General features: G+C 37.0%; 3 protein-coding genes across 4 annotated transcripts; 1 reads left to right on the top strand and 2 right to left on the bottom strand.

Moving 5' to 3' along the window:
• The first annotated feature begins 114 nt into the window (after positions 1-114).
• LOC112559863 (histone deacetylase complex subunit SAP30 homolog) lies at positions 115-5,001 on the top strand. Its single transcript, XM_025231322.1, has 5 exons — positions 115-265; positions 1,789-1,957; positions 2,765-2,884; positions 3,026-3,124; positions 4,106-5,001. Exons 1-5 carry the CDS (start codon positions 261-263, stop codon positions 4,232-4,234), a joined length of 522 nt encoding a protein of 173 aa, XP_025087107.1. The 5' UTR covers positions 115-260; the 3' UTR covers positions 4,235-5,001.
• Positions 5,002-5,479: 478 nt separating this feature from the next.
• On the bottom strand, positions 5,480-13,729 carry LOC112559864 (NTF2-related export protein 2-like). 2 transcript variants are annotated; one of them, XM_025231323.1, is made up of 4 exons: positions 13,625-13,729; positions 13,341-13,430; positions 7,272-7,416; positions 5,480-5,750 (listed from the first exon to the last, which is right to left on the bottom strand). In XM_025231323.1, the coding sequence occupies exons 1-4, from the start codon at positions 13,637-13,639 to the stop codon at positions 5,590-5,592; spliced, it is 411 nt and encodes a 136-aa protein (XP_025087108.1). In that variant the 5' UTR covers positions 13,640-13,729; the 3' UTR covers positions 5,480-5,589. The 2 variants fall into 2 exon arrangements, with proteins under 2 accessions (XP_025087108.1, XP_025087109.1); XM_025231324.1 differs by having other exon boundaries at positions 13,341-13,427; positions 13,625-13,714.
• On the bottom strand, positions 8,567-12,011 carry LOC112559862 (ankyrin-3-like). The gene has a single exon (XM_025231321.1). It carries the CDS (start codon positions 11,973-11,975, stop codon positions 10,236-10,238), a length of 1,740 nt encoding a protein of 579 aa, XP_025087106.1. The 5' UTR covers positions 11,976-12,011; the 3' UTR covers positions 8,567-10,235.
• Positions 13,730-14,892: the final 1,163 nt, after the last annotated feature.

Raw genomic sequence — 14,892 nt, 5'->3', positions numbered from 1 at the left:
GTGTTACTTTCTACATATTTCTAGAATATTATGCACTAATCAACAGAACTGTACAGCTGTCTGCTGCGTAAGTAGGCGTGGCGTTTTCCTTTTACGGTATGTGACGTCATGTAACCTCTGACACTTCGTGTGCAGAACAGTATTACTCCGCCATTTGTTCTCAAGCAAGCTTTCGGCCATCTGGTTACATTATTTTCCGAACGGATTTGTGAGAATCCGGCATTACCCTGGAGAGCTAGATTTACATTTTGATAGCAGAAATGAGGTGAGACTGATGTCATGCAAGTGTTATATTCCAGTTTATTTTGTGTAGCGAATACTTGATAATGAAGTAATGCTTGCTATGCTCCTCACTGTATCTAGAGTACAGTATTTCGTACATGCCTTCAGTTCGGACGTGCTTTATTATCATGATCGTTTTGTCTGATATTTTTGCATTTAGAGGCAACACTGGGTGAATACAACACAGTGAGACGTTGATTTATTATGAAATCCTTAGGTCAACTGAAAATATTTTCTGCACTCGCACTAGTCTTTCAAACTAGCAACCGCGTGATGTGTATTATGCGGAACTTTCCGGTTTCCTTGGATTATTAAATTTCCGAATTTAAAGTTTCGCTTTGGTTTTTACCTCATCTAATAAACTTCGACTGGTATTCGTAATCACAGCCCAACATTGTCGTATGTGTTAACTGATTTCAGATAAATATTTTGGCCGATAATCCTTACTTCAAATGGCAAGTCGTAAATAAACAAAAGTTATAAATACATGTATAACGGAGTGTGTGCAGGTGAATGCGTGTGTGATCCCTCAAAAAATTCACAATTTGTCCCATTCTCAACAGAATTTTGGCAAGAATATTCCCGACGTCTGCAGGAAAGTCGCAGACCCTGGTTTGTGTTTGTTGCTCTTGAGCATTTTAATTGTTTCTATTGTATTACTGTTGGGTGAAGAAAATTTGTTACACGATCGATCCATTTGCGACTTACCTTTACTACGCAGAGCAAATTTTAGCAGCATCATTTAAAATGGCAAAAAGGTGAAAGAAGTGAGTGAGCACCTGGCCACACTACAAGTTTTATCTGCCAGATTTGGTTGGTGGCGGGCGAATATCTGTCATCTCTCTCCTTTGGCTATGAGTGCAGTGCACGCTGACAGCTAAGAGACTGGACAAGATGAATACTTTACTAGATGTTACTGGTGGGTCCATATTTTCACGCAGAAATCTTTACTTAGCCCTCAGTGTCATCTAAAGGTGTCTAAAATCCGTGACTTTAAACAAAAAGACATTAAACTATTTTATCATAGGCTACTTGATATATATATATAAACAAGAGTTAAATTCCAACAGTAGTTATCTGGTCACAAAAAAAGTTCAGAAAAATGTTAATAAAGATCCCAAACGTGGGAGAAATCAGAAAAAAAACCCACGTGTGGGGAAAATGTGCAGACTATTTGTGACTGGAAATGAATATTTTTCTTACATTATATCAACAGTGTCAAGTGAAATGATGTTAAATGAGGACAGTATATACTACATGGAGCAAATTTTGACATCAGTATCATTTTAGAGGGTCCCCAAGAACAAGCAGTGAGAAGAGAAAACCAAAGTAGAAACAGTGGCATTATGCTGCATACCATTTGAGGTGCACTGACAGCCCAACAGAAATGGGACATCACTGATGCAGTGCTGGGCACTCTTGCTATTATATATCATTCAATGGAAAAATTTGTGGTTAAATATCACTATTCTGTTAATGAAAACAGGTCGATAAATTTGTTGACAGCACAAATGGTTTCACATCAGAGGATGACAGTAGAGGAGGCCATGACCAAGTGTGCTGTTTGATTGATGATGGTGAGAGATGTCAGAATCAGGCAGGCAATGCAAGCTATAGCAAAAGGATCCAGAAGACAGTACAGCAGCGCAAGCTGAAACTAATTCGTGATGATTCGGTATGTTGTCTTTTCAACCCTTCTTTAAAAAAGGGTTTCTTCTTTGCCCTTTTGAGTGTTTTCTGACCTCATAGGGTAAAAAAACTACTTTAAACTGTGTCCCTTAAAGTTACATGGAAACGAGAGAATGTTATAATTACTCAATTATTGATGTGTGACTTTCTGGATGTGTTTTGTGATTTAAAATATATACAGGCGGTCCTCGACTTACGACATTCTGTTCCTTTGTCACGTAAACCGATTTTCGCTGTAAGTTGGAGCATATGTACATACTGTATGTAAATCCTATCCTAACAAAGTAATTATTAAAAAACACATAAAATACATTTAATAATGAAATGAAACAGGAATAATAAACAGTAATTTTTAAAAAAACCACGAAGTTTGTTTTACGACATTTATGACACAAAACCACTTAAGTGAAACAAGGCTTTATGCAGTAAATGGGAGATGTAAACACGAATCATCATAACTTGGGGACGCCTGTATGCATTCTTGCTACAGGTTGTATTTTTGTTTCCTTTTTTTATTTTTATTCTTATAAAGTATTTCTCATTTTTTAATGACAAGAACACCTTATTTTATTGTGCCCATTCCCCCATTTTTTTTTTAGGTTCTTATTAGTACTGCATTACAAGCATTGTGGTCTTTAGTAATGGGTGGATTTGCAACATGGATAGCTTTGTGAAGTTACTGTGCTATCATGAAAAGTTTACGGTCTATTTATGCCATTAACCATTATACAGTTTATTAAAAATATAACACTAACTTGACTGCATTTTCAATCAAGCCTATTTTTTAACACAGGTGCCTCATATCTACATTTGTGATTATCACAAGAATGTTATTCAGCGTGTGCGTACTAAAAGGAGGAGGAAAGAGAGCGTGGATGGCAGAGGTTCACCCGACATGGATGACTACCCAGAGGTCTGAAGTTATATATATTGGAGTGATTTTGTTTAGATCAGAAGCATCCTAATGTGTGCCTTTACAATCATTTGAAGGGAAGCATGTAAATATGCACAGTTTATGCATTAAGGAATGATACACAAATTTTTTTGGTTTCAGATTGACTTCTTTCAGATCCCAGTCAACACACTTAGACGGTACAAGAGACATTTTAAGATACCAAACCGCCCAAATATGAATAAGTCACAGCTGGCTGAGGTAATAATCAAAAATGCACCTGTTGGTGTAAGTGGAAGAGAATTGTAGGGTGTTTGCATGCGTGCCTGTGCAATGGTTGTGATCACTAACTTTTTAAAGTTGCCAGAAACTTTTTGTTGTGTGTCTGGCATTTTGCATTTTGTTTACATCTTCATTCTGAACCATTTGTGAAGAATCTTGAACTGCAAAGTGTAGAAGCATTTGTGACAGTTAATGTTATTCAGTTTACCCTTACTTGAACATGTTAAGTTGAACTTCATAACTGTTGTTAAAAAGCATCTATTATTTTTCATTTGCAAGGTGGAAGGGTATGCCTCCATTGATATACTTTAGGGTAAGGACTGTACCCTTGTGGTTAGTGCTCTCCGTTTTAGAGAAGATGGTTGTGGGTTCAGTCTAGGAAACTCCCTCTACTAAGCAGTGATGAGTATCTGATTTATCCAGCAAAGTAAAGAGTGCTGGAAACAGAGGTTGGTCTTGACTGACCCTTTTTTATGCTTCAAGATGTCATGCTGGGTCTCACTCCCAGACTGGGCAGTGCACAAATTTTACAGCTTAGATTAATGCAGCTTTTCTTAAATACCGAAGTTATTTGCTTCTATGGATTTGTGCAGAGAGCAGGTTTTGCAGTTTTGTTGTGGTTACAGGGATAAAAATTAGTGTGTAGTTAAGGGAAGACTGCAGCCCTCTTTGGCTGACTGGTGATGATGGAGAATGATCTGTGCTTATCCAACATGAAAGATGGTAGCATAAGGTGATAAGGCTCCATCTTCACTTGCCATTGCCTAGACAGTAAAACTATTAATTTCCTTGAATGTGGGACCTTTACAAGGAAACTTAAAAAATTGTAAAGAGATGAAGCCAGACACCAGTGTCATTAAAAACTGTAGGTAATTGAATAGTATTTCAAAATTATCAATTTGCCTAATCTTGCTATTTAAGCAAATGATACTGAGCAACAGTAAATATTTTGTTTTTCAGATGGTTGCTAAACACTTTCATTCAATGGAAGTGGAAGAGAAAGAAGCACTGGCCTATTTCATTTATGTGGCCAAAAACTTCAAGAACAGGCTGGACCATCCACGACCCATTGAAAGTGGAACAAGTTAGGTTCTTTTCAAAATAACTGAGATCGCTGGACTGCATTCAGATGCATAACGTTTGTATATTGGCCTTTTGTTAATGGATATTTACAACAACTATGATGAAACAGTGAACAGAGAGAGTGGTAAGGAAAAGAGTTCCTTTTTTTTTTTTGAGTTGAATGTTTGCTTTGTGAAACTGTGTTGCTACCTTTGGTTCCTGTGAAAATCAGATCTGAATGCAGAAAGAAAACAAGGAAAAATTTGTCCACATATATTTCAGCCCTTTGTGGTGGAAGATGACACATTTATTTCCTGCATTTCCATCAGTATGGGTCAGATGATGTTGGTTTTAGATATTACACCAGTTATTTTATTCTGGGAGAGGGGCAATTTTCATAAAAAATTTTTTGTGAAGTTGAGAGAAATAGAATGTCATATCTCCGTGGAGTCATGGGAATCTTCACGTTTTAAATAAATGCAAAGAGGGGTAAGGGATGGGAAGAACGGGTGGTTTTCATTAGAAATGGGCTCCAGGTTTATCACATTTATTCCTCAAGTTGCATTTAAATTTATTTGCTTGACATGATTAGGTTTTCATATTAACACTGGCAAACCATTTAAAATTACACCTGGGATGTTTTTTTAACTGGACATCAATTTTTGTTTTAAATTTACGGGATGTGAAAAAGCCATTCTTAACAACCTTAAAGTATAACCAACACTTGTATGAATTTATGAAGATTTTTAAATGTGTGAATGATGAAAGTAAAGGGATCATTTAAAGAAAAAAAAGGCTTTGTTGTCACATTGTGTAATGTTTGTCAGAGGATCAAACTGTGCAAAAAGTTGTTTTTATTTCAAGAAACTAGTTCAATCAACTCCATTAAGACCTTGGCTCATTTACTTTAATTATTAGAGTGTTGGACACAAGTTTTAAAAAAGCTTGAGGTAGGTGATAATAAACATAAGAACTAAAATTTTATTTTTATATATTATAAATTAATGTTTTGCATTTTTAACAATAAAGGGCAGAAACATAAAAAGTACTATTTTTTAAAGTTAATTACCGAGTCTATGACTTAAGTTCAATGGCTATTTTTGTTGCTTCATTCATTAAGCACAGTTATGCTTTTAGAAATAAAAGCAACCAAATTCTCCCAGCTTTGTATTTCAATCACTTTGATGTTCTTCATGAGTTTTACACCTGTGTCAACTGGTATCTTTTCATTGGCCATCGAGTTTCACAAGTCAATATTTGCAGTGAAAGAAAACCATTACAATAATAAATTTTATTTTCACTTTCACATGTGTCAGACACTTGCTACCAATGTTGTCAACTCTTAACCACATAAATACAGATCCAGTTCAACACAACAATGATCAAGCTTCAAGGAAACGATATGTGTCGCTGACTATTTTCCACACATTTCCTTGTGATGTCAGGATGAAAGTTTGGAAGAAACCCTTGGCTTTGGTGTCCTGATAGCATGCTTTGCCAAAAACTGTGACCATGATGGATGTTTGACCATCAATCACTGGCTCTGCAAAATAGCAAGTACATTGTTACTAAAAAAACTGCTCATTTTTCAGTTTATAGCATTGAACGCTGCCTGTTACTCCTGAGATTTTCAATGCATTTTTTTTGTTTCACACACTTCAGATAATTACCCATCTTAATTTTTTTTATTACTCTATAAACTCTGACAATATGTTGCAACTTAATGCCAAAACTGAGGCATGCCTCTTTCCTGGATCTGCCAAGCTGAAGTTTCAGTAACATTTAGCTTTCCAGCTGTGAGAAATCTTGGCTTCTTCTTCGACTCTTTATGGTCATAAAACAACACAAAACCAAAATCTGTCTGTTATGATATCTTGAGCTGAAGAGGATTAGGTCCATCAGACAATTTCTCACTGAAGAAAATAAAAATCACCTCCTGGATACTTCTTGGGTTAGTGCAATACATTCTTTGCTAGTTGTCCTAAGGCCATGCTCGCTCTTCAGAAATTGAAGATTTTGCTACTTGACAAATTTTCAGATTGTCAATCCTGCTCATTTCAAGCATCATCCCCACAGATCTTCACTCTCAATATCTTTTCTTGATTTGAGAATTTGGCCTTCCAGTTTGTGAAATGCCATAGGGCAAAGAAAAAGTTGGGTAAATAATAGTAAATTATCAATATCATCACTTGTTACAACATAATAAGCTTTTATGACTTTTTGAATTATACATTAGTTTATTTCTACATTTGCAGCAATTTGTTGTGCTCTTAATAGTGTAGTTGGAGCGAGTGTAGCCTTGGCTGCCAGTCAGTGATTGAGAAGACACGATGGTTTGTAGGGAATTTTCTTACGTGCCTACTGATTCCAATGTGAGCTTCTCATGCAGAATGGAAAATTCACTTCTGGAGTACAGTTGTTTGAAACACCATGTTTTGTTCTTGTAGAAAGTTCCCTTGACGTTCACAACAACTGCAATAACACTTCTTGGATCACTGCAACCTCTGTCAACATCCGCTATATGGATGCATGAGCAAATTGAATTCTCATCAGAGATTTTCTGCCACTTTGCAAAATGGCCAGCCAAAGTAACATATACACATTTCAAGTACATTGGGCCTTAACCACACCTTTTGGCTTGTGCAAAATGGCAGGTCAATTAGGGAACTAGCCGAACTTTGGGCTTTGGTCATAAGACGTACAACTGATACAATAAGCTTCCATCTGCCAAAAAGGCGCCTTTTATCTGTTTTTAATTCTCGTCATTATAAGTGATTTTCCTCAGCATTCAAGCATCCTTGCTCGGGACCAAGAGGATGAATTCCTATAATTTTTATATTCATCTATACATAAAAACTATAAAGATGATCCTACAACATGTAATAATTACATAGGTTCAGTCCAATTGTAACAAAAAAGGGACAATAACAATCCTAATAAGCATTATCTTTAATATTTTTTACAAGCATTATCATAATTAAAAGGTAGAAGGTCAAACATTAGCTGTAGTCCTTGAGGACTTTGGTAAACATTTGTTGTGAAGAAAACTCAGTTGTCAACATACCAACAAGGGGCTGACTGTCCAAAGTGGTTAGTGTGTGTTCTGATGTAGGTAAATCCTCAAGAAACTTCAGTATAGCATCTTTATTGCTGATTGCATTACCATTCCACAAAAGTGTAGCTGTATCCATATATAAGTTTCGCACTGCCTGAAAATACAGTTCAAAGCTTCCAACAATCTGAGACAACTTTCAAAACCAGAATAACTTAGTTTTAAAGATCTCTACACATCAAAAGGCACAAAAATTATTAGTTTGGAATTGATACCCATTGTTAATATGCTTCAGTTATATTTATAAAAAAAATCCAAAGAGTTAAGATTTTCATCCTAAATGACATTGAAAGATATTACAGACCATGCACTCATTTGTTTCATGCACTGTCCACAACCCGTACCTGTTGAACACCTATCATTATCGTGCTCTCTAAACACTATACAAAATTTGCTTTTGCAAATGATGCTGAGAATGTGACTAAGGAATAGTTCAACAATATGGTTCTTAGAAACATTTCTCCCCACACAAAAAAAGACAATTTTGTTAACAATTATTAAATTTTTCATTACAAAGTGAGAAAGTGCAGCAACAACTGATAAATTACTAGTCATAAAAGATGGAACACAAAGATATGTAAGCATAAGTGGTACAAGTTCAATGCTAACTCCCTTCTTACTTGTCCTTTACCCAGAGATCTACAGTGCAATATGAATTTATCTGTAAGTTTCAACATTCTGAATAACTGTTTATGAATTAGATGATGGCAAATTCTGCACACTTTATCATAGTAAAAGATTGCAACATTATAGTGCATTATTAAGCTCAGTACAAGATAAAAATTGTATTTGTAAATGCATTACATCATCTGTATCACAACACACTCCTTTGTTAACTTTTACTAATGAGCTACATTAAATATATTTCCTCTAGTCCAGGGATGCACAACCTACAGCCAGCGGGCCATATCCGGCCCGCGACGCGGTGCCATTCGGCCCGCGAAACCTCTGCCCACAGTGCAGGAAATCGGCATGTTAGTAATAATAATAATTCAAAAAACCGAAAATAAAAAAACGAAAAAAGGGGAAGAAGAAGTATTTATCCCTACGTAGAGGCGGCTCTCAATCTCTTTTCCGATGGACGAACATTTCGATTCAGTGCTCCGACTTGGTGTCTCTACAATGAGGCCGGACATTCAGAAGTTGGTTTCGGGTAAACAACTTCAAATATCCCACTAATTACTACATAATTAATGGTAAGTACAACTTGTTTCTAATAAAAATGGTATCTGCTCTATTTTTTTTTTCTTTTTTGTATTTTTGCGGTGAAGTGGCCCGTGACACGGCTGTCCGAAATGGATATGGCCCGCGACACGGCTGTCCGAAATGGATATGGCCCGCAGGCCGAAAAAGGTTGGGCATCACTGCTCTAGTCAATAACTGCACCTTTCATTTTTGTGCAAAAAACAAATCTGTGGAACAGATTTGAACAGGTTTAATTATCATTTTATTTGACCATGAGTTCTTCACAATTTTTTTAGCCGTGACATCAACTAGCACTTCCACAAACGGTCCCCTAAATAAGATTGTTAAAACAATTTTAGATTCAATTAATAACACCTTGACAAATGTCTCCACCACAATTATATCCATCCTTCAGCTATTAAATGTCTTGAATCCTTGTTCTTCCTTGTTGTGTTTATTAAATAATCATGCAAACAGCAACAAGAAACACATCATAAATACACTTAAAGACTGGTTGTAGATTACATTCTGCATCAAAAGCAATATTTTGACAGTTAATTCGTAGTGGTACAGAGAGCATTTAAAAATATCACGCATAACCATAATGGCTGCTGATGAGAAAAACCATGATCACAGCTATTTTATGCAACTGTTCTGGCTGTGTGTCTATACATAAATAAATTGTAGACAACCACATTAAAAACTTTTTGTTTTAGAAGATCATGAAACATTTTCAACTGATTGAATTTTCAGTTTCAGTCATTATCATCATCTTTCCATTCACTTTTATTTTCTTTACCAGAATATGTAGTAAATGAATTATTAAGTGAATATTTCTCAGTCTGAAGGATTTCATTAGATTTCCTAGTGTATATTCCTTAGATAATGTATTAAGTAATCAATATCAAAGTTTACACTTTTCTTCCAGCAGCTTAATTTTGACGATCTGGTAACTGGCCCAATTCCTGGCATTCATCCACTTAAAAAGCAAATTTCTGCACCTTTACCAGTCACTATATAGCTTTAAAATTCTAGTACTGTACACATTAACCTTTGTCATTTGAAAACCTATATACATATAAATTTCCTTTTTCATAATTTATACGGAACATTTTTCTGCTAGATAGTGAGCTTAGTGCATTTGAATGAAAGAGTATCACAAAAAACAAACACAGCATCACAGTTTTCAAACTACAAAAACAAGGGGAATGGTGGGAGGGACAGAGTGATTAAGGCAGAGATCCCTAGCTGCATGAAGTATTCACAAAAGAAAGAGGCCAGGCTTGAAAACTGAAAATGGTCACTGTGAGGTGCTAGGGATAAGGCATTCCAAATACAGGTCAGAAGGACAAAGAGCTGTGCCTAAATTTGTCTCATCAGATGCAAGACTCGGAATAGGTTCACATGAGCACTCACTTCTGCTGGTTGAAAATTTTCCCTTCATTTTATCACATAAGCAGATTAATGAATTAACACTTCTGCTCAATAAGCATGTAAAATTCTGCTTATATTTTATTCAATCATGAATTTGTAAAAAAGAATTTATGTGAAACCTCCCTTTTTTGTGGTCTGCCAAAAGAGTTACATTCATCATGTATTTCTCTACACTAAATCATAAAAACCAATTGCTTTGCAAAAGTACTTGCCCAACTCATGGCCTGCTCTTATCATTTTCTTTCTTTATTGCAATAAAAACGTGTACTAATGAACTATTTTGCCAATATATCAGTACTAGGAACTGCTAGTTGGCCCAGTAAGATCTTTCAGCAACAAAAAATCAGCAATTTTTTCAGGAATTTCATTTCTTTTTAGCTCTTGCACAGCCTCTAACAGGTCAGAACCCAGATACCTGCGAAGCATTAACCTGGTCAGATGGGTAAGGGGAGGCACTTCTGACACATATTTCACGATCCAAGCCAGTAGCTCTGGCTTACTTTTTATTACAGGAAGCGTGCTGTGCTGATACATCCATGACATAGGCACTCTACAACCAGCTCTTATCAACAACCTGACAACCTCTGCATTTCCATGCTCAAATGCCACCTGCACAGGAGTGAGAGGCTCAAGCGGATTTCTGGCATAACTCAAGGAATCTAAGTCACTGTTGGCACCTAACAAAAGTTTGACAATAGGTATACATGCATCACCTGGCCTGTCCACAGCAATGGTGAGTGGAGTTTCTCCTCTAACCGTAGCCATTCGAACTGAAGCACCAAGCTGAAGCAAAAGACCTGTCATGTTTACTGACTGTTCTTGTACTGCACGTGACAACAGCGACAGCTGCTGAGAGGGCAAAACATAGTTGATGTTTCCTCCATATTGAACAAGTAATGGAACAAGACGTGCATTATTCTCCTCAACCGCTCTCCACAGTGGGGTCACCAACTTTGTGTCAGGCATGTTCGGATCTGCACCTGCACGCAGAAAATCCTCCACACACTCTTTATCACATCGAGTAACCGCCAGATGCAGGGCAGAAAGGCCTGTTACAGTGTGGATGTTCACATCTGCTTTGGCAGCCACAAGGATGCGCAGGCTTTCTTCATGTACTTGCTTACACAGGAGACCTTGCAGAAGAGGAGAGGTGCCCTGTTTGCACATTGCATTGACGTCAGCCCCATGATCTACAAGCATCTGCACTAGAATTTTATCATGCTTCTGAACAGCAAGATGCAGTGGACTAATTCCGGAGACTGGGTTGATGTTCGGGTTGCATCCAGCCTCCAGAAGCAGTTTTACACTCTCTTGATAGCGGCCTCGCCATGCAAACTCGTATTTGAAGATGGCTTTCATCAAAGCAGTAAGCTGTTGGTTGTTAGTGCAGTCTTTCAAATCTGGGCAGAAATGCAATAAAAACTTGATGACTGAAATGCTTGCATGTTTGGCGGCTGTATGCAAAGGTGTATCGCCACTCCTGCTTCGTAAACGGACATCTGCGCCAAGATCCACAAGATACTGCATGACTGGCAGACTGTCTTTAGCTCGCTGGGCGGCAATATGAAGTGCTCTTAGTCCTTTATGTCCAGGCTGAAGGTTTGATAATTCATCATCAAAAATGACATTGACACTAACACCTTGTTTTACACATTCTAGTATCCTTCCTGTATCTTTATCCAGTAAAGCTTGGTAGAAAGCTTCAATTCCTGACTTGGACCTCAACCTGTCAAACATATCATTAGTGCCACTTGTTCCCTGCATGGTATAGTTATTCTTAACAGAAAATGTGTCATCCTTGGCATCAAAAATTGTTTTCTCACTGAACATATTTGAGTAACCTGAGGGTGTACTAGAAGGAATAGGCAAGCAATCTCTTTGAGAAGTAGGTATAGAGAGAATAGAATTATTTGCAGGTGAAGGAGATGATGACACTTCAGGATCTGTTGGAGATGGGTCCTCAGAACACGAACCTCTTTTTGACTGCTCACCATCTAAAATGTCATTGGCAAATGTCTGTTGACTTTTGTTCTCCATGGAACTCACATATGCAACCTATATTACTTAAAATCTCAGTACCAGAGTAGCTGAGCCTCAAACATAGGAGTCCAGGTGACTGAAGTTACAGCAATGTCAAGGCAGTGTTGAAGGGCCACACATAAATCACTCTCACAGCCAAGTTTGCCTAGTGGCCCTGCCAAACGAAAACCACAGTCATGCCTTGCTCTTACAATTTCTCTAAAGCTGTTTTTCTTATAAAATCTGTTTTTGTTTCTCAAAAGCAGTCTCTGATTTTACATAGATTATTCATTAAAATCTGTGAAATTGTTTACCTGCTTGTAGTGCTACTGGTGAATGTCTCTCAAATAAATCATGAAGGTGAAAGAAAATTTTAGTTACTGCTCACTTTTTAAAAAGCTGCTGTAGTTACAAGTGATATGTGATAAACCTTATGATGATGCTCATAACTGATATACACAGGCCCCCAGTATGAGAGAAGGAAATTTTAAGTTTTCAAGGATGATAGTAAGAAGTTCAGAATTACATTACAGGGTTAGGGTTAAGGAGAGATTGTAGTTGCTGTATCAAAAACTGGTGAAATAACCTCTTAGGAAAATAAATCATACATGTAATACACCATACCCCTATAAAGCCTCAGTTTACCCATAGGATTGTGGGCACACATTTTTGTCAGCAATGACATTGGTATTACAGCAATAAAAAAGCTTAACCTTGTACAATCTGCTCCATCACTCTAATTTAGCATCTAAATTAACCTAAACTGCAAGCAAAACTCTTTCACCTTTAAAATGTTATTCAGATTAGATTATACTGGAGTCTTCTGTGCACATAATAGAGACTGATAGTCATGATTTAGCCATGCTTCCTGCATATAGTAGACCATTACTGGTGATGACAAAAAACTACAGGCTTTTCCATTCTTAAGCTTTAAAGGTCCATTTGAAAAATTGCCCAAGACTCTAACTTTTAAATAAAGGCTTATGTCCTGACAGGCTTATTACATTACCCTTCATCGATAGCATAGAATCATCCTATAGGTCAGGAGACAACCTCTGCCAGAGTGGAATATGAAAGGATCTTTAGGAATCTATTTTGAGATAAGGATGTGGAGATCGGACTGGTATTAGCATGGGTTTGGAATACTAGGTGGCATGACAAATAATCGGTCCAACCGCATTCTCCTGTCACACATCCCGATTTTCAGATCCCTTGATCATGACGCTGAACTGCGAAGATGATGATGATAATGACAATATGAGTTGCAATCAAAATCGTGGATAATTAAAGCTGTGCTTGTAATTTGTTTGACCGGCAATGCAGTTATTGATTTGACATCTTTATTTTAATGGCAAGAAATTTTGCATTAGTAACGATACTTACATTTCGTTTTTTGTCTAGATACTCATAGAAGATTTGAGCAAATTCTGTGGCAGCTTGCAATGCCTGTTCTGCTTTCTCTTTAGGCTCCTGCTGAAAATTGCAGTGAAATAATGTAAAAATTGTGTACACACGATAGAGCTGCCTGACACTTATGAGAGCAGCACTTAAAATTCACCGATGCAACAGTGCCTACTTACAGCTGTTGATAAATATAACCAAACCCTGATAAACATAGCATTTCACTGGTTTCTTTGCTAGTTACTCCAAATGACTAAGGAACTGACCTCCATCGGAGCCATTAGTTTACCCAGCGTATTTCAACACGCGTGACCCACCGCCAGCGACTCTTCTTCGCTACGAAAAGACTACTCTGTATTTACTAGTAAAATGTAACATAAGAGTACATTCCCCTGTCGAAAGCGGGACAAAGCCTGCGTGTGATGCATTACAAATCTATCGATTGATTTAAATCACTGAAAATATAGAGCACAAATTTCTCTGCTACACGTACGCATACTCAAAACAGCAATACTCGTGATTAGAAGTAGAAGAAGAAAAGTATAAAAAAAAAAGTTCACAATAAAATGTCGACAAAATCTTTAATTTAAAAAATTGTTTAAAAGAAGAAAAATTACGTTTATTTGCTATTTTAAGACACGTTCTCTGCATGCGTATTGGCAAGAGGCCACTTTGGTTAAGTAAAATGGTAAAACTTCTCGCCATGGTTTTGTTATAGCAACGTATGACTCTTTTGGTAATATTTGATGTTAATAACTACTTATTTTATCGGTGATCGATTCGTCTTTTGTGCTTGGAAAGATTTTACTTTTCGGTCTTAGGACGATAGTGACTTCGGCAGTTGGCAAGGTCCGCCACTGACTGTCTTGGGGCGATAATAAGCAGGTCCTGCATGCACTGGACGTCCAGTCTACTCTTTGACGTTCGCAAGCCACTTCTTCATCTGGCCACCGCAGATAAACAACGCACACAACAGAGTTTAAAAAAAAAACCACTTGAAACATCTCAAAATAAAGAAATGACCTCTGTTTTCGTGTGCGCGTTCTTTTTGTTTCAACACAACTACACCTGTCTTCTGCAGTCCCTGTCTACTTAATACTGTATATCAGTAAGTCAGTCGATCATTTGTCTTATGACGGGTACCGGCCGCTTGGGGAGGGGTGCGTAATGGATATAGACGCTGCAGCATTTCGAACACCTTCCACAAATAGAAAATGACAAAAAACTGTTACCAAACCGTGTTTTATTTCAATATAACAATACTATTTCAAAGAAGTCTCTTTTCCTCTTTATAAAAATGCATAGACAGGAACGTAAGAAATTTTGTTTTTTGGTAAAAAAAATTAGTTACAAAGTAAGTGTGATGAAAAATAGATGTTATATGTGTCGATGATATGTTTATTGAACTATGTTACTTTAGACGCGCTCTCTCTCTCTCCTTTTCTTTCTTTTGCGACAACAAGAAAAGTGGTCGAGTAATACATTTTGCTTTTATTTCGAAATAGTTATAGTTCACTGCAGTGAAAACATGAGC

The sequence above is a fragment of the Pomacea canaliculata genome, linkage group LG3 (assembly GCF_003073045.1).
Source record: "Pomacea canaliculata isolate SZHN2017 linkage group LG3, ASM307304v1, whole genome shotgun sequence".
Taxonomy (NCBI): Eukaryota; Metazoa; Mollusca; class Gastropoda; order Architaenioglossa; family Ampullariidae; genus Pomacea; species Pomacea canaliculata.
The sequence above is the reverse complement of the archived record's forward strand: the minus strand, read 5'-3'. Positions and strand labels throughout refer to the sequence as shown.